The 26,991-nt window shown below is 37.3% G+C and overlaps 2 protein-coding genes across 2 annotated transcripts; both read left to right on the top strand.

Annotated features, from left to right (window-relative positions):
* Window positions 1-4,298: 4,298 nt before the first annotated feature.
* Window positions 4,299-14,317, top strand: LOC124854887 (spindle pole body component 110-like). Its single transcript, XM_047343568.1, has 2 exons — window positions 4,299-4,339; window positions 13,470-14,317. The coding sequence occupies exon 2, from the start codon at window positions 13,493-13,495 to the stop codon at window positions 14,315-14,317; it is 825 nt and encodes a 274-aa protein (XP_047199524.1). The 5' UTR covers window positions 4,299-4,339; window positions 13,470-13,492.
* Window positions 14,318-19,728: 5,411 nt separating this feature from the next.
* LOC124854886 (centriolin-like) lies at window positions 19,729-21,081 on the top strand. The gene has a single exon (XM_047343567.1). The coding sequence runs from the start codon at window positions 19,741-19,743 to the stop codon at window positions 21,079-21,081; it is 1,341 nt and encodes a 446-aa protein (XP_047199523.1). The 5' UTR covers window positions 19,729-19,740.
* Window positions 21,082-26,991: the final 5,910 nt, after the last annotated feature.

Genomic DNA, 26,991 nt, shown 5'->3' with positions numbered 1-26,991 from the left:
ACTCACAAAGACTGAACTACAAGCGAAGAAGGAACATAGACAGTCCTGTTGGATGACACTTAAACAAGAGAGAAAAGCAACTTATTAAAGATCTGACCCTTCAGCTTCAGACACAAAAAAACACACTTGAAATGTCGTTGACAAAGGTCACGTTAAAGAAAAAAAGAACAAGAAGCTCACGATGACACCATGAAGACTGAAACTAGAACTGGAAAACAGAGAACAGTGTACTAACAGAAAAGGGGCAAGAACTGGAAGTTGGGAGGAAAAATATCTGACAGACCAAAGAAGAAGTTGACTACTATGATTTCTTATGGTGGAGAAGCGCCTCAGTCAGATAGAACTGACATCATCAGAGAGAAATGTTTTTGAATGAAAAGGACAAACTGGAAAGAGAAAGGACTGAGCTGAGAAAATAAGAGGCATGAAGTCATCAATAAAAATGAAAGTCGTAGAAACAGTGAAAGTAAAACTTCAACGAGAAAGCTAAATGACAAATTAGGTGATGAAATCAAGGAAGAATGCAAAGTTTAACAAACAATGAAGATGTACTATTACTGTACACTGCACCTGGAAGAAAGGTTCACTGTAGAACTTGAAGGACTGAAACAAAACATGGCTTGTTACACTGAGCTGTTAGGCAGAGACAAGGAGGTCTGATACAAATGCTGTCAGACATTTGTCATCAGAAAGAGGACTTTGAAAATCTATGGAAACAAAGTTTAGGGCCCGGAACAACTTCATCTTGACAAACTGAAGACAGAGATGAAGGGAGAAGAAGATCTGGAAAAAGTGAATAGAGACGATGAACAATTATAAAGTGGACTTGGAGCTGATAAGATCTGACATCCAGAAACAAACTGACCTATTACAACAAGATAAACATTACTGAAAAGATGAAAGGCAGAACTTGGAAATGACAAAGCGAGTTACAAAAGAAGATAAAACATGAACTTCTGTTTGATGTATAAACAGAGAAAAGCAACATTAAAGATCGACTCTTCAGGTTCACACACAGAGAAACAAACTTTGGGAATGTGATGAACATGATTGGCTTATGAAACAAAGAGAGCAAAAGTAAAGGATGGTGGCATGGAGACAAATTCCAAGAACTACAAACCCAGAAGAACAGTGTATTTGGCAGAAAGAGAAAAATGGATGTTTGAGGATGGATCTCAGCAATAAGAATCGTGAGGTTGAAGCTGCCATAGACACCATCAGTCAAGAAAGACTTTATTCAGATGAAGGCTGGAAGTAGAAAAAGAGAAGAGAGAACTGCTTTTGATTGAAAAGGAAAGAATGGAGAAGGACAATGGTCTGATTGAAAAAGACAGAAAACAAACACATGGATAAAATTAAATCCATTCAATCTCTGAAGTAGACTTTAAGAAACTTGATGACAGGATGAGTCAAGACATGAACAGAAAATCATCAGATTGGAACAAAACAAGGAAGACATCCTGAAACTGGTCAGTATTCTAGAGGAAAAGCGCAGAGCTCTAGAATGTACCATAAAATCAATATGAAGTTGCACTGGGAATGCTTTCAAAGGAGGAAGGCAGAAGGATTAGTCTGATGTCAGAAATTGTCATAGAGATCAAGACATGAAAATCAACTGAAGCCAGAACATGAAAAGAAAGATCTCTTGAAACTAAAAGCAGAACTGGATCAAAAGAAGATCTGGAAAGGATGCGAGAAGATGGACCAAGAAAAAACTGGTCTTGAATCTGATGAATCTGAAAACAAGAAACAATGAGCCTATTACAATAAGATCAATTAAGATATAAAAGGAAAAGACAAATTGAAACTCACAAAGAGACTTGAACTACAACAGAAGAAAAGAGACATGTGACAGTCTGTTGGATGACAACAGAGAGAAAAACAACATTAAAGATCTGACCCTTCAACCAGACACAAAGAAACACACTTGGAAATGTCATTGACAAGGTCCAGTTAAAGAAAAGAACAGAGCTCCCGCATTCAACACCATCAGAAGACTGAAACTAGAACTGGAAAACAGAGAGAGAACAGTGTACTAACAGAAAGACAAGAACTGGGATTTAGGAGGAAAAAATATCAACAAGACCAAGAAGAAGTTGAAGCTACTATGAACAACATCAGTGGAGAAGAAAAAACAGTCAGATAGGAGCTGACATCATCAGAAGAGAGAGAAATGTTTTTGAATGAAAAGGACAAACTGGAGAAAGTCTGAGCTGAAAATAAGAGAACATGAAGTCATCAATAAAATGAAAGTCGTAGAAACAGTGAAAGTAAAACTTCAACAGCTAAATGACAGAATTAGTGATGAAATCAAAGGGAAGATGCAAAGTTTACAACAAAACAATGAAGATGTACTAATACTGTACACTGCTCTGGAAGAAAGGTTCACTGAACTTGAAGGACTGAAACAAAACATGGCTTGTTACACTGAGCTGTTGGGCAGAGACAAGGAAGGTCTGATACAAATACTGTCAGACATTGTCATCCAGAAAGAGGACTTTGAAAATCTATGGAAACAAGTTTGAGGCCGAACATACATGTGACAAACTGAAAGTAGAGATAGAGAGAAGAGAGAAGATCTAGAAAAATGAATGAGCGATGAACAATTATAAAGTGGACTTAGGCTGATGAGATCTGACATCCAGAAACAAACTGACCTATTACAACAGAATAAACATTATTTGAAAGATGAAAGGCAGAACTTGGAAATGACAAAAACCGAGTTACAAAAGAAGATAAAACATGCAGACAACCTGTTTGATGACATAAACAGAGAGAAAAGCAACATTAAAGATCTGACTCTTCAGGTTCACACACAGAGAAACAAACTTCAGAATGTGATGAACATGATTGCCTTGAAGCAAAGAAGGCAAGTAAAGGATAGTATTTATCAAGGAGACAAATTCAAGAACTACAAAACCCAGAAGAACAGTGTGTTGGCAAGAAGAGAAAAAGAACTGGATGTTTTGAGGATGGATCTGCTCAATAAGTCGTGAGGTTGAAGCTGCACCATGAACACCATCAGTCAAGAGAAAGAAAGACTTTATTCAGATGAAGGCTGAAGTAGAAAAAAGAAGAACTGCTTTTGATTGAAAGGAAAGAATGGAAGGACAATGGTCTGATTTAGAAAAAAGGTGAAAACAACACATGGATAAGAAATTAAATCCATTCAATCTCTGAGAGTAAGACTTCAAGAGCTTGATGACAGGATGGTGAACATGAACCACAAAATCATCAGATTGAACAAAACAAGGAAGACATCCTGAAACTGGTGTTCTAGAGGAGAAAAGCACGAGGCTCTGAATGTATAAAATCAATATGAAGAGTTGCACTGAGATGCTCGGGAGAGAGCGAGAAGGATTGAAGGAAGTCTGATGTCAGAAGTGTCGTCCAGAGACAAGACATGGAAAATCAGCTGAAGCCAGAGACTTTGTCGGAAAAAGAAAGATCTCTTGAAACTAAAAGCAGAACTTGGATCAAAGAAGATCTGGAAAGGATGTCTGAAGATGGACCAAGAAAACTGGTCTTGAATCTGATGAGATCAAAGCAGAAATAATGTGACCTATTACAACAAGATGAACAAGATATAAAAAGAGGAAAAAGATAAATTGAAACTCACAAAGACTGAACTACAGCAACAGAAGAAGGAACATATGGAAACCAGTCTGTTGGATAATGTAACAGAAAAAACAACATTAAAAGATCTGACCCTTCAACTTCAGACACAGAAACCTGCCAAATGTCATTGACAAGGTGCGTTAAAGAAAAGAACAAAGGCTCCGCGATGACACCATCAGAAGACTGGAAACTAGAACTGGAAAACAAAGAACAGTGTACTAACAGAAAAGTGAGCGGAAGTTGGGAAAAATATCAACAAGACCAAAGAAGAAGTTGAAGCTACTATGAACAACATCAGTGGAGAGAGAAGAAGCAGCCTCAGTCAGATAAGACTGACATCATCAGAAGAGAGAAATGTTTTGAATGAAAAGGACAAACTGGAAGAGAAAGGTCTGAGGCTGAAAATAAGAGAACATGAAGTCATCAATAAGAAATGAAAATGCGTAGAAACAGTGAAAGTAAACTTCAGCTAAATGACAGAATTAGTGATGAAATCAAAAGGAAGATCACAAAGTTCATAAATAATGTGAAGATGTGTATGTACACTGCACTGGAAGAAAGGTTCACTGAACTTGAAGGACTGAACAAAACGGCTTGTTACCACTGAGCTGTTGGAGGCAGGGAACAAGGAAAGGTCTGATACAAATACTGTCAGACATTGTCATCCAGAAAGAGGACTTTGAAAATCTATGGAAACAAAAGTTTAGGGCCGAACAACTACATCTTGACAAACTGAAGACAGAGATGAAGGAGGAGAGAGAAGATCTGGAAAAAGTGAATGAGACGATGAACAATTATAAAGTGGACTTGGAGCTGATGAGATCTGACATCCAGAAACAAACTGACCTATTACAACAGAATAAACATTATTTGAAAGATGAAAGGCAGAACTTGGAAATGACAAAAACCGAGTTACAAAAGAAGATAAAACATGCAGACAACCTGTTTGATGACATAAACAGAGAGAAAAGCAACATTAAAGATCTGACTCTTCAGGTTCACACACAGAGAAACAAACTTCAGAATGTGATGAACATGATTGCCTTGAAGCAAAGAGAGCAAGAAGTAAAGGATAGTGACATCAGGAGACAAATTCAAGAACTACAAACCCAGAAGAACAGTGTGTTGGCAGAAAGAGAAGAACTGGATGTTTTGAGGATGGATCTCAACAATAAGAATCGTGAGGTTGAAGCTGCCATGAACACCATCAGTCAAGAGAAAGAAGACTTTATTCAGATGAAGGCTGAAGTAGAAAAAAGAGAGAACTGCTTTTGATTGAAAAGGAAAGAATGGAGGACAATGGTCTGATTTGAAAAAAGACAGAAAACAAACACATGGATAAAAATTAAATCCATTATCAATCTCTGAGAAGTAAGACTTCAAAGGAAACTTATTGACAGGATGAGTCAAGACATAGATACAAAATCATCAGATTGGAACAAAACAAGGAAGACATCCTGAGCTGGTCAGTATTCTAGAGGAAAAGCCATATGCAGAGGCTCCTGAATGTACATAAAATCAATGAAGAGTTGCACTGAGATGCTGGAAAGCAGAGAGGATTGAAGAGTCTGATGTCAGAAATTGTCATCAGAGACAAGACAGAAATCAACTGAAGCCAGAACTTTGTGAAAGAAAGATCTCTCTTGAAACTAAAAGCAGAACTGGATCAAAAAAGAGAAGATCTGGAAGATGTCTGAGAAGATGGACAAGAAAAACTGGTCTTGAATCTGATGGGGATCTGAAACCAAACAATGTGACCTATTACAACAAGATAGACAGATATAAAAAGAGGAAAAGAACAAATTGGAAACTACAAAATGAACTACAACAGAAGAAGGAACATGTAGACAGTCTGTTGGATGACATAAACAGAGAAAAAGCAACATTAGATCTGACCCCTTCAACTAGACACAAAGAAACACACTTGGAAATGTCATTGACAAAGGTCACGTTAAAGAAAAAGAACAAGAGCTCCCGATGGCACCATCAGAAGGCCCAAACTAGAACTGGAAAACAAGAGAGAACAGTGTACTAACAGAAAGACAAGAACTGAAGTTGGGGAGGAAAAATATCAACAAGACCAAAGAAAAGTTGGAAGCTACTATGAACAACATCAGTGGAGAGAGAAGAAACGCCTCAGTCAGATAAAGACTGACATCATCAGAGAGAGAGAAATGTTTTTTTTGAATAGAAAGGACAAACTGGAAGAAGATTGAGCTGAAAATAAAAAAGAGAACATGAAGTCATCAATAAAATGAAAGTCGTAGAAACAGTGAAAGTAAAACCAACGACTAATAAATTGATGATGAAATCAAAGGGAAGATGCAAAGTTTACAACAAAACAATGAAGATGTACTAATACTGTACACTGCTCTGGAAGAAAGGTTCACTGAACTTGAAGGACTGAAACAAAACATGGCTTGTTACACTGAGCTGTTGGGCAGAGACAAGGAAGGTCTGATACAAATACTGTCAGACATTGTCATCCAGAAAGAGGACTTTGAAAATCTATGGAAACAAAAGTTTAGGGCCGAACAACTACATCTTGACAAACTGAAGACAGAGATGAAGGAGGAGAGAGAAGATCTGGAAAAAGTGAATGAGACGATGAACAATTATAAAGTGGACTTGGAGCTGATGAGATCTGACATCAGAAACAAACTGACCTATTACAACAGAATAAACATTATTTGAAAAGGCAGAACTTGGAAATGACAAAAACCCGGGTTACAAAAAAGAGGAATCGCTTATGCAGACAACCTGTTTGATGACATAAACAGAAGAAAAGCAACATTAAAGATCTGACTCTTCAGGTTCACACACAGAGAAAACAAACAGAGATGATGAACATGATTGCTTGTAAACAAAGAGCAAAAGTAAAGGATAGTGACGTCAGGAGACAAATTCAGAACTACAAACCCAGAGAGAAGAACAGTGTGTTGGCAGAAGAGAAAGAACTGGATGTTTTGAGGATGGATCTCAACAATAGTGTTGAGTTGGAAGCTGCCATGAACACCATCAGTCAAGAAGAAGAAAGAAGACTTTATTCAGATGAAGGCTGAAGTAGAAAAAGAGAGAACTGCTTTTGATTGAAAGGAAAGAATGGAAGGACAATGGTCTGATTTGAAAAAGACAGAAAACAAACACATGGAGAAAGTCGAAATCAAATTCAATCTCTGAAGTAAGACTTTAAGAGCTTGATGACAGGATGAGTCAAGACATGAACCAGAAAATCATCAGATTGGAACAAAACAAGGAAGACATCCTGAAACTGGTCAGTATTCACAAGCCACGAGGCTCTCGATATGCATAAAATCAATATGAAGAGTTGCACTGAGATGCTTTCCGGGAGAGAGAAACGAGAAGGATTGAAAGTCTGATGTAAGTATCATCCAGAGATAAAGACATGAAATCGCTAGAAACCCAGAGACTTTAACCGGAAAAAAAGATCTCTTGAAACTAAAAGCAGAACTGGATCAAAAGAGAGAAGATCTGGAAAGGATGTCTGAGAAGATGGACCAAGAAAAACTGGTCTTGAATCTGATGAGATCTGAAAACCAGAAACAATGTGACCTATTACAACAAGATGAACAAGATATAAAAGAGGAAAAAGACAAATTGAAACTCACAAAGACTGAACTACAACAGAAGAAGGAACATGTCGACAGTCTGTTGGATGACATAAACAGAGAGAAAAGCAACATTAAAGATCTGACCCTTCAGCTTCAGACACAAAGAAACACACTTGAAAATGTCATTGACAAGGTCACGTTAAAAGAAAAAGAACAAGAGCTCCACGATGACACCATCAGAAGACTGAAACTAGAACTGGAAAACAGAGAGAACAGTGTACTAACAGAAAGACAAGAAATGGAAGTTGGGAGGAAAAATATCAACAAGACCAAAGAAGAAGTTGAAGCTACTATGAACAACATCAGTGGAGAGAGAGAACGCCTCAGTCAGATAAAGACTGACATCATCAGAGAGAGAGAAATGTTTTTGAATGAAAAGGACAAACTGGAAAGAGAAAGGTCTGAGCTGAAAATAAGAGAACATGAAGTCATCAATAAAATGAAAGTCGTAGAAACAGTGAAAGTAAAACTTCAACAGCTAAATGACAGAATTAGTAGTGAAATCAAAGGAAGATGCAAAGTTTACAACAAAACAATGAAGATGTACTATTTTCTTTGCACTGGAAGAAAGGTTCATAGACTTGAAGGACTGAAACAAAACATGGCTTGTTACACTGAGCTGTTGGAGGCAGAGACAAGGAAGGTCTGATACAAATACTGTGGAACATTGTCATCCAGAAAGAGGACTTTGAAAAGTCTATGGAAACAAAGTTTGGGGGCGAACAACTACATCTTGAAACAAACTGAAGACAAATGAAGGAGGAGAGAAGATCCTGGAAAAAGTATATAGATAGAGACGATGAATATATGAATTATAAAGTGGACTTGGGCGCTGATGAGATCTGACATCCAGAAACAAACTGACCTATTACAACAGAATAAACATTATTTGAAAAGATGAAAAGGCAGAACTTTGACGGCAAACTTGAGAGTTACAAAGAGAATAAACATACCCAGACAACCTGTTTGATGACATAAACAGAGAGAAAAGCAACATTAAAGATCTGACTCTTCAGGTTCACACACAGAGAAACAAACTTCAGAATGTGATGAACATACAGTTGCCTTGAAAACAAAAGAGAGCAAAGAAGTAAAGGATAGTGACATCAGAACAATTCAAGAACTACAAACCCAGAGAAGAACAGTGTGTTGGCAGAAGAAGAACTGAATGTTTTGAGGATGGATCTCAACAATAAGAATCGTGGCGTTGAAGCTGCCATGAACACCATCAGTCAAGAAAGACTTATTCAGATGAAGGCTGAAGAAAGAAAAGAGAGAAATATTTTTTTTGATTGAAAGGAAATAATGGAAGGACAATGGTCTGACTTGAAAAGACAAAAAACAAACACATGGATAAAATGAAATCCATTCAATCTCTGAGAGTAAGACTTCAAGAGCTTGATGACAGGATGAGTCAAGACATGAACCACAAAATCATCAGATTGGAACAAAACAAGGAAGACATCCTGAAACTGGTCAGTATTCTAGAGGAAAAGCACGAGGCTCTGAATGTACATAAAATCAATATGAAGAGTTGCACTGAGATGCTCGGGAGAGAACGAGAAGGATTGAAGAGTCTGATGTCAGAAATTGTCATCCAGAGACAAGACATGGAAAATCAACTGAAGCCAGAGACTTTGTCGGAAAAGAAAGATCTCTTGAAACTAAAAGCAGAACTGGATCAAAAGAGAGAAGATCTGGAAAGGATGTCTGAGAAGATGGACCAAGAAAAACTGGTCTTGAATCTGATGAGATCTGAAAACCAGAAACAATGTGACCTATTACAACAAGATGAACAAGATATAAAAGAGGAAAAAGACAAATTGAAACTCACAAAGACTGAACTACAACAGAAGAAGGAACATGTCGACAGTCTGTTGGATGACATAAACAGAGAGAAAAGCAACATTAAAGATCCCCAGCCCTTCAACTGGACACAAAGAAACACACTTGAAGTAGTGACAAGGTCGATTAAAGAAGAAAGACAAAGAGCTCCACGATGACACCATCAAGACTGAAACTAGAACTGGAAAACAGAAGAACAGTGTACTAACAGAAAGACAAGAACTGGAAGTTGGGAGGAAAAATATCAACAAGACCAAAGAAAGAAGTTAGGCTACATGGAACAACTATCAGTGGAAGCATATCCAGTCAGATAAGGCTGACATCATCAGAAGAAAGAAATGTTTTTGGAATGAAAAGGACAAACTGGAAAGAAAGGTCTGAGCTGAAAATAAGAGAACATGAAGTCATCAATAAAATGAAAGTCGTAGAAACAGTGAAAGTAAAACTTCAACGGCCCAGGCAGCAGGGTAGTGAAAGTGAAATCAAGGGAAGATGCAAAGTTTACAACAAAACAATGAAGATGTACTAATACTGTACACTGCACTGGAAGAAAGGTTCACTGAACTTGAAGGACTGAAACAAAACATGGCTTGTTACACTGAGCTGTTGGGCAGAGACAAGGAAGGTCTGATACAAATACTGTCAGACATTGTCATCCAGAAAGAGGACTTTGAAAATCTATGGAAACAAAAAAGTTTAAGGCAGGCACTAACTACATCTTGACAAACTAGAGAACAGAGATGAAGGAGAGAGAGAAGATCTGGAAAAAGTGAATGAGACGATGAACAATTATAAAGTGGACTTGGAGCTGATGAGATCTGACATCCAGAAACAAACTGACCTATTACAACAGAATAAACATTATTTGAAAGATGAAAGGCAGAACTTGGAAATGACAAAAACCGAGTTACAAAAGAAGATAAAACATGCAGACAACCTGTTTGATGACATAAACAGAGAGAAAAGCAACATTAAAGATCTGACTCTTCAGGTTCACACACAGAGAAACAAACTTCAGAGAATGAGTGACCAGCAGGTGCCTTGAAGCAAAGAGGCAAGAAGTAAAGGATAGTGACATCAGGGAGACAAATTCAGAACTACAAACTGAAAGAACAGTGTGTTGGCAGAAGAAGAACTGGATCTTTGAGGATGGATCTCAACAATAAGAATGCAGTGAGTTGGAAGCTACCTGGAACACCATCAGTCCAAGAGAAGACTTTATTCAGATGAAGGCTGAAGTAGAAAAGAAGAACTGCTTTGATTGAAAAGAGGAAAGAATGGAAGGACAATGGTCTGATTTGAAAAAAAGACAGAAAACAAACACATGGAAAAATTAAATCCATTCAATCTCAAGGAGTAAAAGACTTCAAGAGCTTGATGATGACAGGATGAGTCAAGACATGAACCACAGAAGAAATCATCAGGTGGAACAAAACAAGAAGACATCCACAAACAGTAGTATTCTAGAGGAAAAGCACAAGAGGCTCTGATGTACCCATAATCAATGCTAGAAGAGTTGCACTGAGATGTCGGGGAAGAGAACAGAAAGGATTGAAGAGTCTGATGTCAGAAGTGTGTCAGAGACAAGACATGGAAAATCAACTGAAGCCAGAGACTTTGTCGGAAAAGAAAGATCTCTTGAAACTAAAAGCAGAACTGGATCAAAAGAGAGAAGATCTGGAAAGGATGTCTGAGAAGATGGACCAAGAAAAACTGGTCTTGAATCTGATGAGATCTGAAAACCAGAAACAATGCTGACCTATTATAAGATGAACAAGATATAAAGAGGGAAAAGAGACAAATTGAAACTCACAAAGACTGAACTACAACAGAAGAAAGACATGGACAGTCTGTTGGATGACATAAACAGAGAGAAAAGCAACATTAAAGATCTGACCCTTCAGCCAGACACAAGAAACACACTTGGAAATGTCTGTTGACAAGGTCACGTTAAAAAGAAAAAGAACAAGGCTCACGATGACACCATCAGAAGACTGAAACTAGAACTGGAAAACAAGAGAGAACAGTGTACTAACAGAAAGACAAGAACTGAAGTTAGGAGGAAAAAATATCAACAGACCAAAGAAAAAGAAGTTGAAGCTACTGAACAACATCAGTGGAGAGAGAAGCAGCCTCAGTCAGATAGGAATGAGCATCATCAGAAAGAAATGTTTTGAATGAAAAGGACAAACTGGAAAGAGAAAGGTCTGAGCTGAAAATAAGAGAACATGAAGTCATCAATAAAATGAAAGTCGTAGAAACAGTGAAAGTAAAACTTCAACAGCTAAATGACAGAATTAGTGATGAAATCAAAGGGAAGATGCAAAGTTTACAACAAAACAATGAAGATGTACTAATACTGTACACTGCACTGGAAGAAAGGTTCACTGAACTTGAAGGACTGAAACAAAACATGGCTTGTTACATGAGCTGTTGGGCAGAGACAAGGAAGGTCTGATACAAATACTGTCAGACATTGTATCAGAAAGAGGACTTTGAAAATCTATGAAACAAAAGTTTAGGGCGAACAACTACATCTTGACAAACCCTGAAGACAGAGATGAAGGAGAGAGAGAAGATCTGGAAAAAGTGAATGACGATGAACAATTACTATAAAAAGTGGACTTGGAGCTGATGAGATCCATGACATCAGAAGCTCTTGACTATTACAATAAGAATAGCTTATTATTTGAAAGATGAAAGGCAGAACTTGGAAATGACAAAAGCGAGTTACAAAGAAGACTAAAACATGCAGACAGCCTGTTTGATGACATAAACAGAGAAAAGAAAACAACATTAAAGATCTGACTCTTCAGGTTCACACACAGAGAAACAAACTTCAGAATGTGATGAACATGATTGCCTTGAAGCAAAGAGAGCAAGAAGTAAAGGATAGTGACATCAGGAGACAAATTCAAGAACTACAAACCCAGAAGAACAGTGTGTTGGCAGAAAGAGAAGAACTGGATGTTTTGAGGATGGATCTCAACAATAAGAATCGTGAGGTTGAAGCTGCCATGAACACCATCAGTCAAGAGAAAGAAGACTTTATTCAGATGAAGGCTGAAGTAGAAAAAAGAGAGAGAAATGTTTTTGATTGAAAAAGGAAAGGAATGGAAGGACAATGGTCTGACTTGAAAAAGACAGAAAACAAACACATGGATAAAATGAAATCCATTCAATCTCTGAGAGTAAGACTTCAAGAGCTTGATGACAGGATGAGTCAAGACATGAACCACAAAATCATCAGATTGGAACAAAACAAGGAAGACATCCTGAAACTGGTCAGTATTCTAGAGGAAAAGCACGAGGCTCTGAATGTACATAAAATCAATATGAAGAGTTGCACTGAGATGCTCGGGAGAGAACGAGAAGGATTGAAGAGTCTGATGTCAGAAATTGTCATCCAGAGACAAGACATGGAAAATCAACTGAAGCCAGAGACTTTGTCGGAAAAGAAAGATCTCTTGAAACTAAAAGCAGAACTGGATCAAAAGAGAGAAGATCTGGAAAGGATGTCTGAGAAGATGGACCAAGAAAAACTGGTCTTGAATCTGATGAGATCTGAAAACCAGAAACAATGTGACCTATTACAACAAGATGAACAAGATATAAAAGAGGAAAAAGACAAATTGAAACTCACAAAGACTGAACTACAACAGAAGAAGGAACATGTCGACAGTCTGTTGGATGATATAAACAGAAAACAGTATTAAAGATCTGACCCTTCAGCTTCAGACACAAAGAAACACGCGGAAATGTCATTGACAAGGTCCGTTAAAGAAAAAGAACAAGAGCTCCGCGATGACACCATCAGAAGACTGAAACTAGAACTGGAAAACAGAGAGAACAGTGTACTAACAGAAAGACAAGAACTGGAAGTTGGGAGGAAAAATATCAACAAGACCAAAGAAGAAGTTGAAGCTACTATGAACAACATCAGTGGAGAGAGAGAACGCCTCAGTCAGATAAAGACTGACATCATCAGAGAGAGAGAAATGTTTTTGAATGAAAAGGACAAACTGGAAAGAGAAAGGTCTGAGCTGAAAATAAGAGAACATGAAGTCATCAATAAAATGAAAGTCGTAGAAACAGTGAAAGTAAAACTTCAACAGCTAAATGACAGAATTAGTGATGAAATCAAAGGGAAGATGCAAAGTTTACAACAAAACAATGAAGATGTACTAATACTGTACACTGCACTGGAAGAAAGGTTCACTGTTGGACTAAGAAACAAAAACATGACATTACACACTGAGCTGTTGGAGCAGAGACAAGGAAGGTCTGATACAAATACTGTCAGACATTGTCATCCAGAAGAGGACTTTGAAAATCTATGGAAACAAAAAGTTTAGGGCCCCAATTTTCAACTACATCTTGACAAACTGAAGACAGAGATGAAGGAGGAGAGAGAAGATCTGGAAAAAGTGAATGAGACGATGAACAATTATAAAGTGGACTTGGAGCTGATGAGATCTGACATCCAGAAACAAACTGACCTATTACAACAGAATAAACATTATTTGAAAGATGAAAGGCAGAACTTGGAAATGACAAAAACCGAGTTACAAAAGAAGATAAAACATGCAGACAACCTGTTTGATGACATAAACAGAGAGAAAAGCAACATTAAAGATCTGACTCTTCAGGTTCACACACAGAGAAACAAACTTCAGAATGTGATGAACATGATTGCCTTGAAGCAAAGAGAGCAAGAAGTAAAGGATAGTGACATCAGGAGACAAATTCAAGAACTACAAACCCAGAAGAACAGTGTGTTGGCAGAAAGAGAAGAACTGGATGTTTTGAGGATGGATCTCAACAATAAGAATCGTGAGGTTGAAGCTGCCATGAACACCATCAGTCAAGAGAAAGAAGACTTTATTCAGATGAAGGCTGAAGTAGAAAAAGAGAGAGAACTGCTTTTGATTGAAAAGGAAATAATGGAAGGACAATGGTCTGATTTGAAAAAGACAGAAAACAAACACATGGATAAAATGAAATCCATTGAATCTCTGAGAGTAAGACTTCAAGAGCTTGATGACAGGATGAGTCAAGACATGAACCACAAAATCATCAGATTGGAACAAAACAAGGAAGACATCCTGAAACTGGTCAGTATTCTAGAGGAAAAGCACGAGGCTCTGAATGTACATAAAATCAATATGAAGAGTTGCACTGAGATGCTCGGGAGCAGAAAGGACAGAAGAAGTCTGATGTAAATTGTCATCAGAACAAGACATAGAAAAATCAACTGAAGCCAGAGACTTTGTCGGAAAAGAAAGATCTCTTGAAACTAAAACAAGACTGGATCAAAGAAGATCTGGAAAGGGAGATGTCTGAGAAGATGGACCAAGAAAAACTGGTCTTGAATCTGATGAATCACAAACCAAACAATGTGACCCTGCAACAAGATAGACAAGATATAAAAGAGGAAAAAGACAAATTGAAACTCACAAAGACTGAACTACAACAGAAGAGGAACATGTGACAGTCTGTTGGATGACATAAACAGAGAAAAAAGCAGCAATGCAAAGATCTGACCCTTCGCTTCAGACACAAAAAGAAACATGGAAATATCATTGACAGGTCACGATTAAAGAAAAAGAACAAAGCTCCACGATGACACCATCGAAGACTGAAACTAGAACTGGAAAACAGAGAGAACAGTGTACTAACAGAAGGCAAAGACTGGAAGTTGGGAGAAAAATATCAACAAGACCAAAGAAGAAGTTGAAGCTACTATGAACAACATCAGTGGAGAGAGAGAACGCCTCAGTCAGATAAAGACTGACATCATCAGAGAGAGAGAAATGTTTTTGAATGAAAAGGACAAACTGGAAAGAGAAAGGTCTGAGCTGAAAATAAGAGAACATGAAGTCATCAATAAAATGAAAGTCGTAGAAACAGTGAAAGTAAAACTTCAACAGCTAAATGACAGAATTAGTGATGAAATCAAAGGGAAGATGCAAAGTTTACAACAAAACAATGAAGATGTACTAATACTGTACACTGCTCTGGAAGAAAGGTTCACAGACTTGAAGGGCTAAGAGCAAAAACGCGAAAAAGCTGACACACTGAGCTGTTGGGCAGAGACAAGGAAGGTCTGATACAAATACTGTCAGACATTGTCATCCAGAAAGAGGACTTTGAAAATCTATGGAAACAAAAGTTTAGGGCCGAACAACTACATCTTGACAAACTGAAGACAGAGATGAAGGAGGAGAGAGAAGATCTGGAAAAAGTGAATGAGACGATGAACAATTATAAAGAGTGGACTAGACTGATGAGATCAGCGTCCAGAAACAAGCTGACCTGTACAACAGAATAAACTTATTATTTGAAAGATGAAAGGGAGAACTTGGAAATGACAAAAACCGAGTTACAAAGAAGTGTTTCAGCTACAGACAGCCTGTTTGATGACATAAACAGAAGAAAAGCAGTCAAAGATCTGACTCAACTGAGTTCACACACAGAGAAACAAACTTCAGAATGTGATGAACATGATTGCCTTGAAGCAAAGAGAGCAAGAAGTGGAGATGGTAAGCATCAGGAGACAAATTCAAGAACTACAAACCCAGAAGAACAGTGTATTTGGCAGAAAGAGAAGAACTGGATGTTTAGGATGGATCTCAACAATAAGAATCGTGAGTTAGGCTACCATGACACCATCAGTCAAGAAAAGACTTTATTCAGATGAAGGCTGAAGTAGAAAAGAGAACTGCTTTTGATTGAAAAGGAAATAATGGAAGGACAATGGTCTGACTTGAAAAGACAGAAAACAAACACATGGATAAAATGAAATCCATTGAATCTCTGAAGTAAGACTTCAGGAGCTTGATGAAAAGCAGGATGAGTCAAGACATGAACCACAAAATAATCAGATTGGAACAAAACAAAGGAAGACGTCCTGAAACTGGTCAGTATTCTAGAGGAAAAGCATGAGGCTCTGAATGTACATAAAATCCAATATGAAGAGTTGCACTGAGATGTAGGAGCAGAAGGATTGAAGAGTCTGATGTGGGATTGTCATCCAGAGACAAGACATGGAAAATCAACTGAAGCCAGAGACTTTGTGAGGAAAAGAAAGATCTCTTGAAACTAAAAGCAGAACTGGATCAAAGGAAAGATCTGGAAAGGATGTCTGAGAAGATGGACCAAAAAAGCAGTCTTGAATCTGATGAGATCTGAAAACCAGAAACAATGTGACTATTACAACAAGATGAACAAAGTATAAAGAGGGAAAAAGACAAATTGAAACTCACAAAACTGAACTACTGAAGAAAGAACATATCGACAGTCTGTTGGATAACCTGTAGAGAAAAGCAACATTAAAGTCAGCCCTTCAGCACGAACACAAAAGCACACCCAAATATCATTGGTAACAAAGGTCACGTTAAGAAAAGAACAAAAACTCCACGATGACACCATCAAGGGAGCTAAACTAAGACTGCGGAAAACAGAGAGAACAGTGTACTAACAGAAAGACAGAACTGGAAGTTGGGAGGAAAAATATCAACAAGACCAAAGAAGAAGTTGGAAGCTACTATGAACAACATCAGTGGAGAGAAACCTCAGTCAGATAAAGACTGACATCATCAGAGAGAGAGAGAAATGTTTTTTGAATGAAAGACAACTGGAAGAGAAAGGTCTGAGCTGAAAATAAGAGAACGCCAGTCATCAATAAAATGAAAGTCATTAGAAACAGTGAAAAGTAAAAAAACTTCAACAGCTAAATGACAGAATTAGTGATGAAATCAAAGAGGAAGATAAAGTTTACAACAAAACAATGAAGATGTACTAATACCTTACACTACACTGGAAAAGAAAGGTTCACTGAACTTGAAGGACTGAAACAAAACATGGCTTGTTACACTGAGCTGTTGGGCAGAGACAAGGAAGGTCTGATACAAATACTGTCAGACATTGTCATCCAGAAAGAGGACTTTGAAAATCTATGGAAACAAAAGTTTAGGGCCGAACAACTACATCTTGACAAACTGAAGACAGAGATGAAGGAGGAGAGAGAAGATCTGGAAAAAGTGAATGAGACGATGAACAATTATAAAGTGGACTTGGAGCTGATGAGATCTGACATCCAGAAACAAACTGACCTATTACAACAGAATAAACATTATTTGAAAGATGAAAGGCAGAACTTGGAAATGACAAAAACCGAGTTACAAAAGAAGATAAAACATGCAGACAACCTGTTTGATGACATAAACAGAGAGAAAAGCAACATTAAAGATCTGACTCTTCAGGTTCACACACAGAGAAACAAACTTCAGAATGTGATGAACATGATTGCCTTGAAGCAAAGAGAGCAAGAAGTAAAGGATAGTGACATCAGGAGACAAATTCAAGAACTACAAACCCAGAAGAACAGTGTGTTGGCAGAAAGAGAAGAACTGGATGTTTTGAGGATGGATCTCAACAATAAGAATCGTGAGGTTGAAGCTGCCATGAACACCATCAGTCAAGAGAAAGAAGACTTTATTCAGATGAAGGCTGAAGAAGAAAAAAGAGAAAGAACTACTTTTGATTGAAAAATAATGGAGAGGACAATGGTCACGACTTGAAAAAGACAGAAAACAAACACATGGATAAAATGAAATCCATTCAATCTCTGAGAGTAAGACTTCAAGAGCTTGATGACAGGATGAGTCAAGACATGAACCACAAAATCATCAGATTGGAACAAAACAAGGAAGACATCCTGAAACTGGTCAGTATTCTAGAGGAAAAGCACGAGGCTCTGAATGTACATAAAATCAATATGAAGAGTTGCACTGAGATGCTCGGGAGAGAACGAGAAGGATTGAAGAGTCTGATGTCAGAAATTGTCATCCAGAGACAAGACATGGAAAATCAACTGAAGCCAGAGACTTTGTCGGAAAAGAAAGATCTCTTGAAACTAAAAGCAGAACTGGATCAAAAGAGAGAAGATCTGGAAAGGATGTCTGAGAAGATGGACCAAGAAAAACTGGTCTTGAATCTGATGAGATCTGAAAACCAGAAACAATGTGACCTATTACAACAAGATGAACAAGATATAAAAGAGGAAAAAGACAAATTGAAACTCACAAAGACTGAACTACAACAGAAGAAGGAACATGTCGACAGTCTGTTGGATGACATAAACAGAGAGAAAAGCAACATTAAAGATCTGACCCTTCAGCTTCAGACACAAAGAAACACACTTGGAAATGTCATTGACAAGGTCACGTTAAAAGAAAAAGAACAAGAGCTCCACGATGACACCATCAGAAGACTGAAACTAGAACTGGAAAACAGAGAGAACAGTGTACTAACAGAAAGACAAGAACTGGAAGTTGGGAGGAAAAATATCAACAAGACCAAAGAAGAAGTTAAGCTACTATGAACAACATCAGTGGAGAGAGAGAACGCCTCAGTCAGATAAAGACTGACATCATCAGAGAGAAATGTTTTGAATGAAAAGGACAAACTGGAAAGAGAAAGGTCTGAGCTGAAAATAAGAGAACATGAAGTCATCATCAAAATGAAAGTCGTGCAGAAACAGTGAAAGTAAAACTTCAACAGCTAAATGACAGAATTAGTGATGAAATCAAAGGGAAGATGCAAAGTTTACAACAAAACAATGAAGATGTACTAATACTGTACACTGCACTGGAAGAAAGGTTCACTGAACTTGAAGGACTGAAACAAAACATGGCTTGTTACACTGAGCTGTTGGGCAGAGACAAGGAAGGTCTGATACAAATACTGTCAGACATTGTCATCCAGAAAGAGGACTTTGAAAATCTATGGAAACAAAAGTTTAGGGCCGAACAACTACATCTTGACAAACTGAAGACAGAGATGAAGGAGGAGAGAGAAGATCTGGAAAAAGTGAATGAGACGATGAACAATTATAAAGTGGACTTGGAGCTGATGAGATCTGACATCCAGAAACAAACTGACCTATTACAACAGAATAAACATTATTTGAAAGATGAAAGCAGAACTCCAAACTATTAAAAGCAGTTACAAAAGAAGATAAAACATGCAGACAACCTGTTTGATGACATAAACAGAGAGAAAAGCAACATTAAAGATCTGACTCTTCAGGTTCACACACAGAGAAACAAACTTCAGAATGTGATGAACATGATTGCCTTGAAGCAAAGAGAGCAAGAAGTAAAGGATAGTGACATCAGGAGACAAATTCAAGAACTACAAACCCAGAAGAACAGTGTGTTGTAGAAGAAGAAGAACTGGATGTTTGAGGATGGATCTCAACAATAAGTCGATGAGGTTGAAGCTGCCATACATTCATCAGTCCAAGAGAAAGAAGACTTTATTCAGATGAAGGCTGAAGAAGAAAAAAGAGAAATGTTTTGATTGAAAGTAATGGAAGGACAATGGTCTGACTTGAAAGACAGAAAGCTCAAACACATGGATAAAATAGAAATCCATTGAATCTCTGAGTAAGACTTCAGGAGCTTGATGACAGGATGAGTCAAGACATGAACCACAAAATCATCAGATTGGAGACAAAACAAGAACATGCAGAAACTGGTCAGTATTCTAGAGAGGCAAGAGGCTCTGAATGTGCATAAAATCAATATGAGTTTGCACTGAGGTACTCGGGGAGAGGCGAAAGGAAGGATTGAAGAGTCTGATGTCAGAAATTGTCATCCAGAGACAAGACATGGAAAATCAACTGAAGCCAGAGACTTTGTCGGAAAAGAAAGATCTCTTGAAACTAAAAGCAGAACTGGATCAAAAGAGAGAAGATCTGGAAAGGATGTCTGAGAAGATGGACCAAGAAAAACTGGTCTTGAATCTGATGAGATCTGAAAACCAGAAACAATGTGACCTATTACAACAAGATGAACAAGATATAAAAGAGGAAAAAGACAAATTGAAACTCACAAAGACTGAACTACAACAGAAGAAGGAACATGTCGACAGTCTGTTGGATGACATAAACAGAGAGAAAAGCAACATTAAAGATCTGACCCTTCAGCTTCAGACACAAAGAAACACACTTGGAAATGTCATTGACAAGGTCACGTTAAAAGAAAAAGAACAAGAGCTCCACGATGACACCATCAGAAGACTGAAACTAGAACTGGAAAACAGAGAGAACAGTGTACTAACAGAAAGACAAGAACTGGAAGTTGGGAGGAAAAATATCAACAAGACCAAAGAAGAAGTTGAAGCTACTATGAACAACATCAGTGGAGAGAGAGAACGCCTCAGTCAGATAAAGACTGACATCATCAGAGAGAGAGAAATGTTTTTGAATGAAAAGGACAAACTGGAAAGAGAAAGGTCTGAGCTGAAAATAAGAGAACATGAAGTCATCAATAAAATGAAAGTCGTAGAAACAGTGAAAGTAAAACTTCAACAGCTAAATATTGAGATTAGTGAAATCAAAGGGAAGATGCAAAGTTTACAACAAAACAATGAAGATGTACTAATACTGTACACTGCACTGGAAGAAAGGTTCACTGAACTTGAAGGACTGAAACAAAACATGGCTTGTTACACTGAGCTGTTGGGCAGAGACAAGGAAGGTCTGATACAAATACTGTCAGACATTGTCATCCAGAAAGAGGACTTTGAAAATCTATGGAAACAAAAGTTTAGGGCCGAACAACTACATCTTGACAAACTGAAGACAGAGATGAAGGAGGAGAGAGAAGATCTGGAAAAAGTGAATGAGACGATGAACAATTATAAAGTGGACTTGGAGCTGATGAGATCTGACATCCAGAAACAAACTGACCTATTACAACAGAATAAACATTATTTGAAAGATGAAAGGCAGAACTTGGAAATGACAAAAACCGAGTTACAAAAGAAGATAAAACATGCAGACAACCTGTTTGATGACATAAACAGAGAGAAAAGCAACATTAAAGATCTGACTCTTCAGGTTCACACACAGAGAAACAAACTTCAGAATGTGATGAACATGATTGCCTTGAAGCAAAGAGAGCAAAGTAAAGGATAGTGACATCAGGAGACAAATTCAGAACTACAACCCAGAAGACAGTGTGTTGCTTGGAAAGAGAAGAACTGGATGTTTTGAGGATGGATCTCAACAATAAGAATCGTGAGGTTGAAGCTGCCATAGACACCATCAGTCAAAGAAAGAGACTTTATTCAGATGAAGGCTGAAGTGAAAGAGAGAACTGCTTTTGATTGAAAAGGAATTAATGGAAGGACAATGGTACAGTTGAAAAAGACAGAAAACAAACACATGGATAAAATGAAATCCATTCAATCTCTGAGAGTAAGACTTCAGAGCTTGATGACAGGATGAGTCAAGACATGAACCACAAAATCATCAGATTGGAACAAAACAAGGAAGACGTCCTGAAACTGGTCAGTATTCTAGAGGAAAAGCACGAGGCTCTGAATGTACATAAAATCAATATGAAGAGTTGCACTGAGATGCTCGGGAGAGAAACGAGATTGAAGAAGTCTGATGTCAAGTGTCATCCAGAGACAAGACATGGAAAATCAACTGAAGCCAGAGACTTTGTCGGAAAAGAAAGATCTCTTGAAACTAAAAGCAGAACTGGATCAAAAGAGAGAAGATCTGGAAAGGATGTCTGAGAAGATGGACCAAGAAAAACTGGTCTTGAATCTGATGAGATCTGAAGTCGATAAACATAAAAATATAACATCTGGTTTTCATGATTTAATACAAAGAGAGATAAAACATGTGGTGACAGTAAACTTTGACAAGGCGGTACAAACTGAGGCTATAACAAAAGAATCACTGCAGGATGATCTTGAACGACAAAGTACACACTTGGCAACCAAGAGGAAATGTCTGCTAATGGTAACAGAAGAAATGGAAAATGAACAAAAACAGCTTGCAACATTGTCCGAGTTGGCAGCACAGCAAAATGATTTTACAGCTGACAAAATGTCAAAACGAGATTGTTTGCAAAAGATTTGGAAGAGCACTAAAATACAACGTAAGGAGATTGATAATATGAAGTCCAGGGGTCATGAAATAAGAAATAATCTAGAGAAAAGACTAAAGGTGATCAATCAGTTTGTTAAAAGAACGTGTTTACAAAAAGACAGGGAGCTACAGGAGAAGACAAAACTGGGACAAAGACTAAGTAAGAACACAACATCTGAAAGGGACGGGGAGAGAGACAGCAAAATACTTGATGAAAAATATGCAGAGCTCAAACAACTTAAGGTTCGGATGCTGAGCGAAATTGAGAAACTCCACGTCACAGAAACAGAGTATAGGACACAGAAGACTTGTGACAAAGCTAATCAAACATTACAGGTGGATATAACCATGGGAAATGAAGCTTCAACCAAAAAACATCAAGAGCAAATGGTGCAAACAGAAGCCGCTTCAGAAACATCCAGTGGACTCCTCAGTCAGCTCCGGCATTACTGCTGTCGTTGCTGCTGCCCCTGTTGTGCCTGCTGTACACAAGGGAGCACATAGGAGAGATGAGAGACACGTCCATGTCTCTGCAGTTGTGAATTTGAATGTTTTAATGGTCTGGCAGGAATCTAAAGTACTTTTCAACACGTTTTGCACTTGGAATACAAAGATAACATCTGGACATTTTGAAACAGCTTGTGTTTTAGCTCGTCGGGCCTGAATCAAAGGCAAGGGTTCGGATGTGACAGTGTAGATACCTGAAAACTGAAAATGAATTATGTTTGGTTTCCAAATTCATATTAGCTTCAGTGAAATATTTTATGGCTGTTGCACCATATTTCTTTGTATGTTTTTCTTACATAGCAGAATAAGTAGTTTTTTATACATTATACTTTGAAGTATAATGTATTAGATGTAACAATACTAAGAATAATCATTTTAAATGCTTGAGAACTGCCTCTGTCAAGTAACATTTTATTCGTTGTTGTTGCTGCTTTGTTTTTCTTGCTCTTCTTTTAAAGTAATGAATTCTTTACAATGTTCTGGTGGAATTATTTATATGTTAAATCATTTATGTGTTAAAGCAAACCGTACTTCTAATAAAATTTTCCACATTATTACAACAATTTCTTGTCAGCATATTTATTTACTTATGTCACAGGCTACTTGTTATTGCTACAAACAATACTGATATTAGCCTTAGACTAGACTGTTGCTCTCTTTCCATACACTACCATTGTACTTGTTACATGTCCTGCTCTTACTGTTTCCTGAATTCTTAACTGATCTTTTTTTACAAAAATAAGGAATATGACCATTCAAGCCATAAGTTAAGATATGGTAAGAGATTATGTTCTAATTAATACATCTGTTGTTTACCTTTCAGTGTGTCTAGACAAGGCCCAGTATAATCAATCAATCAATCAATCAAATTTTATTTGTATAGTCCATATTCACAAATCACAATTTGTCTCATAGGGCTTTAACAGGGTGTGACATCCTCTGCCCTTAACCCTCAACAAGAGTAAGGACAAACTACTAAAAACCCTTTTAACAGGGTAAAAAGAACGTAGAAACCTCAGAGAGAGCCACATGTGAGGGATCCCTCTCCCAGGACGGACAGAAGTGCAATAGATGTCAAGTGTAAAGGAGAACATCAAGATAAGGGTATTAGCAGCATTGATAAGAATAAACATTTTGAAGCATAACTGAAGGCCAATATATTGATGGATTATTGTCAGTAATGGTCGAGTATCTGAGGAGAAATACTATATATTAAGCAGTCCTGCTGCAATCATAGTCCATGGTCAGCAGCCACCACGATCATGATCCACCATCAAGATCGGATGCCACTATAGTCCACAGTCATTGTCCACATATGATTGTATGTCAGAGGTAGAATCTCGAGAACCCTGTTTTTTTTTTTAGCTGGGTTAACAAATAAGCAACATTCAGGTAGTAACTGCAGAATGACACTTAAAATTAGAATCTCACTTGTTTATTTTTTTTCATCTGCAACCATGTTACTTAGTTATGTTTCACATCCTATAGTTTCCTCCAGTTCCTCCGTTCCCTCCCAAAGTCTGCTCACATCAAACTGAAATGGCATTCCCTAATCACAACTTGCATGTATGCTGTTTTGCAGCCAACAATGAAATAATAAATACATTACTGCATCTCACCATTACAACTGCCTGGTCCACGTATCATCTGTTCATTCTGTTTCAAAAATATTCCATATAACGTTGTGTTAGGTAATCTAATAAATAAAAAATACAAATTTCAGGAATTCTTCAATTTTCTGCACAAATTGTAGGCGGCTGTGGCTCGTGGTGGTTTGATCCGTGGCTCCTCCAATGCTCATGAGTCCTTCGACAAGACACTGAAGGCTAAATTGCCTCAACCTAGTGAGAATGAAATGTGTCGTAGAAAAGAGTCGCATATAGAAGCACTGTATGAGTATGTATGTAGAGGCTTTGGCACTACATATGTCCTACCAGCTACATAAGGTGAAGCTTGTCTTGGGTTTCAGCACTTTGAGTGGTCATCAAGACTAGAAAAGGTTCCATAAATACAGTCCTTTTACCATTGCTGTAATGTAAAGCCCTTTGACTGATTATTGAGACCAGTAACAATTTACCAATGTTGAGTCGTGCACCGAGTAATAAATAACTGAGTGAGAAATTATTAAAATGTCTGATTCTTCTCAGAGAATTCGAGGTAACTGGCAGATATTAACCCAAACAGATGACCTTGCACATTATTAGTCTCCAGTTAGGGTACAGTGTACAGGAGTTTCATCGGTTCCTAATATTTTCATTTCTGTTTATTTGTATTGCTTTGGTGATGAATGCAAAAACAATCCATGTAACAATTATATTCTACTGCAGGAAGAGAGAAAAAGAACTGAAAGCATATCTGTGAAACAACTTGTTTTTTTCCTATTTTCTCTCCAATTAATAATCTGATGATCCCTCAGATTTGTCTGGTGTCTCTGTCTTTAAAACTATATAGTTCAAACAACAATAAAATATTTGTCATATATTACTGCAGTATTAATTATCTAATAATGTCATATTTAATACCATTATTATTACCAGTACTTTTGCTTTACACCATACTGAAATTTTCAGCTAAAGTGAATGTTCTTATACTGAAGTGGGATTTGTCATACAGGACTTAAGGTTTTTTGTATAATGGGTATTCTCACATTGTTGATGTTAAGGATCTGGGTACTTTGTCCACCACAACAAAAAAGGGGGACAATTTATCATCTCTAACAATGAGGGAATGATGTTTGTATTAAAATTAACCAGAGAGGAGGCATGCAAGTCATGACAGGTTCAGCCGTTCAGTGAGCTCCCGATATCTGTCTATGTATAACACAGATAAAAATAATAACGGAAGGAACAAAGTTTCAGTGATTTACAAACAATGTGACTATGATGACTGCTCAGATAGTTCTGAATTAATTCAGTATATACAGACTGTGAGAAGGCAAATTAAACTTGTGGTTACAAACCTATTTATCAATGTTCAAATTTAGATGACAAAGGCAGAACTGAATAATTTCTCTGTTCAAATGTCCATATAGAACTCAGGAACTATTCATGTGGACGCTGCTGTAATTGTAGGTGCCTCTGTTAATGCAATTATAACATTTAAATCAACAGATAATAACATTTTGTACGTTTTACATGATATATTGGCTTTGTTTGATCAGAATATAGCAGATCCATGATAGGAGATCACAAATGCTGGAGTTTTTCTGTAAGGTAATGCTGGCACCCTGTGGCAAGTATGTGTCGTTTGTTTATTTTATTGATTCAGTCCATTGTTGTTGTGTTTTACCCTTCTCTCTGACAATGACCACCTCCTCTATGACTCGGTTTGACAACAGAAAATAGAGCTATTACAATATAAGTTCATTTGTTATATCTACTGTCTACATTCTGTGATGTGGTGTTTTCACTTGAATATGATTTGTGTGTTTATTTTAATCTGGTATTTCTTAAGAAGCTGTCTTTGCTGTTCATGTTAAATCCCTAAATGGCTGTCTTGCCAAAGTGTCCTGAGGCATTGATGCACTGTATGAATGGGTGAACCCCAGAAAACTGTACAGTGCTTTGAGTAGACATCAAGACAAGAAATGCACTATACAAATACAAACCATTAATCTTTCCATTCATTTGTTATGGAGATCATAACTATTAAGTATTGTAATAGTTATTCAGAATTAAATTCATATTTTTTCTTCTTTACATATAGAAACTAGATGTAAATGATGCAGTTTTGAGTCGATTTTGAATGTTGGGGCTTACGGACGATTGGATGACACCACAGGAGCAGTTTGGAGGCATGTTATGTTGTTTTTCTGTGGTTTTTTACGTTTGAAGAAGTGGTCGCCATTTACTTCAATTGTATCGGATATTGGAGTTGTTACTGTTTATTGTTCACATCTGGTCGAATTTACCATCATTTCAAGTATGAATCATTTGCCAAAGATTAGTGGAGTATGTACAGTATGTACATATATACAAATAGATGTATGTTCCGTATGCACATTATATAGTTATAGAACGTCCACAGCATGTACAGTATGTATTTATAGAACATCTGCATGTAATATTCACACTCATGGCACACCTACAATATGTTCTTTATGAACATTAGCCTAAATACTCTGTATGTACAGTAAGTTCTTATAAAACATTTGCAATATATTCTATATGTAGAGATACGGATGCAGATTACAAGACGTCTTTATGTACAGGGTGGACTAAAACATCTTTATACAGTGTGCACTCAGCATGCACTTATTGAATATCTGTACAGTGTGTACAATGGTGGAGAAAGCACTCAAACATTTAACCTAAGTAAAAGTAAATAAAAAGGCAAAATGTAGTCAAGTAAAAGTATTATTACACTAAAAGTACCACATTAACTTTTATTTTTCTATATGGAACTTATTGCTTTTAAATATATTTAAAGAATTAAAAG

Source organism: Hippoglossus stenolepis, chromosome 15 (assembly GCF_022539355.2).
Source record: "Hippoglossus stenolepis isolate QCI-W04-F060 chromosome 15, HSTE1.2, whole genome shotgun sequence".
Lineage (NCBI taxonomy): Eukaryota > Metazoa > Chordata > Actinopteri > Pleuronectiformes > Pleuronectidae > Hippoglossus > Hippoglossus stenolepis.
The sequence above is the reverse complement of the archived record's forward strand: the minus strand, read 5'-3'. Positions and strand labels throughout refer to the sequence as shown.

Coding starts and splice junctions, on each gene's coding strand:
- LOC124854887 (XM_047343568.1), top strand. CDS start 13,493: ATGAAGGAGGAGAGAGAAGATCTGGAAAAAGTGAATGAGACGATGAAC.
- LOC124854886 (XM_047343567.1), top strand. CDS start 19,741: ATGTCAGAAATTGTCATCCAGAGACAAGACATGGAAAATCAACTGAAG.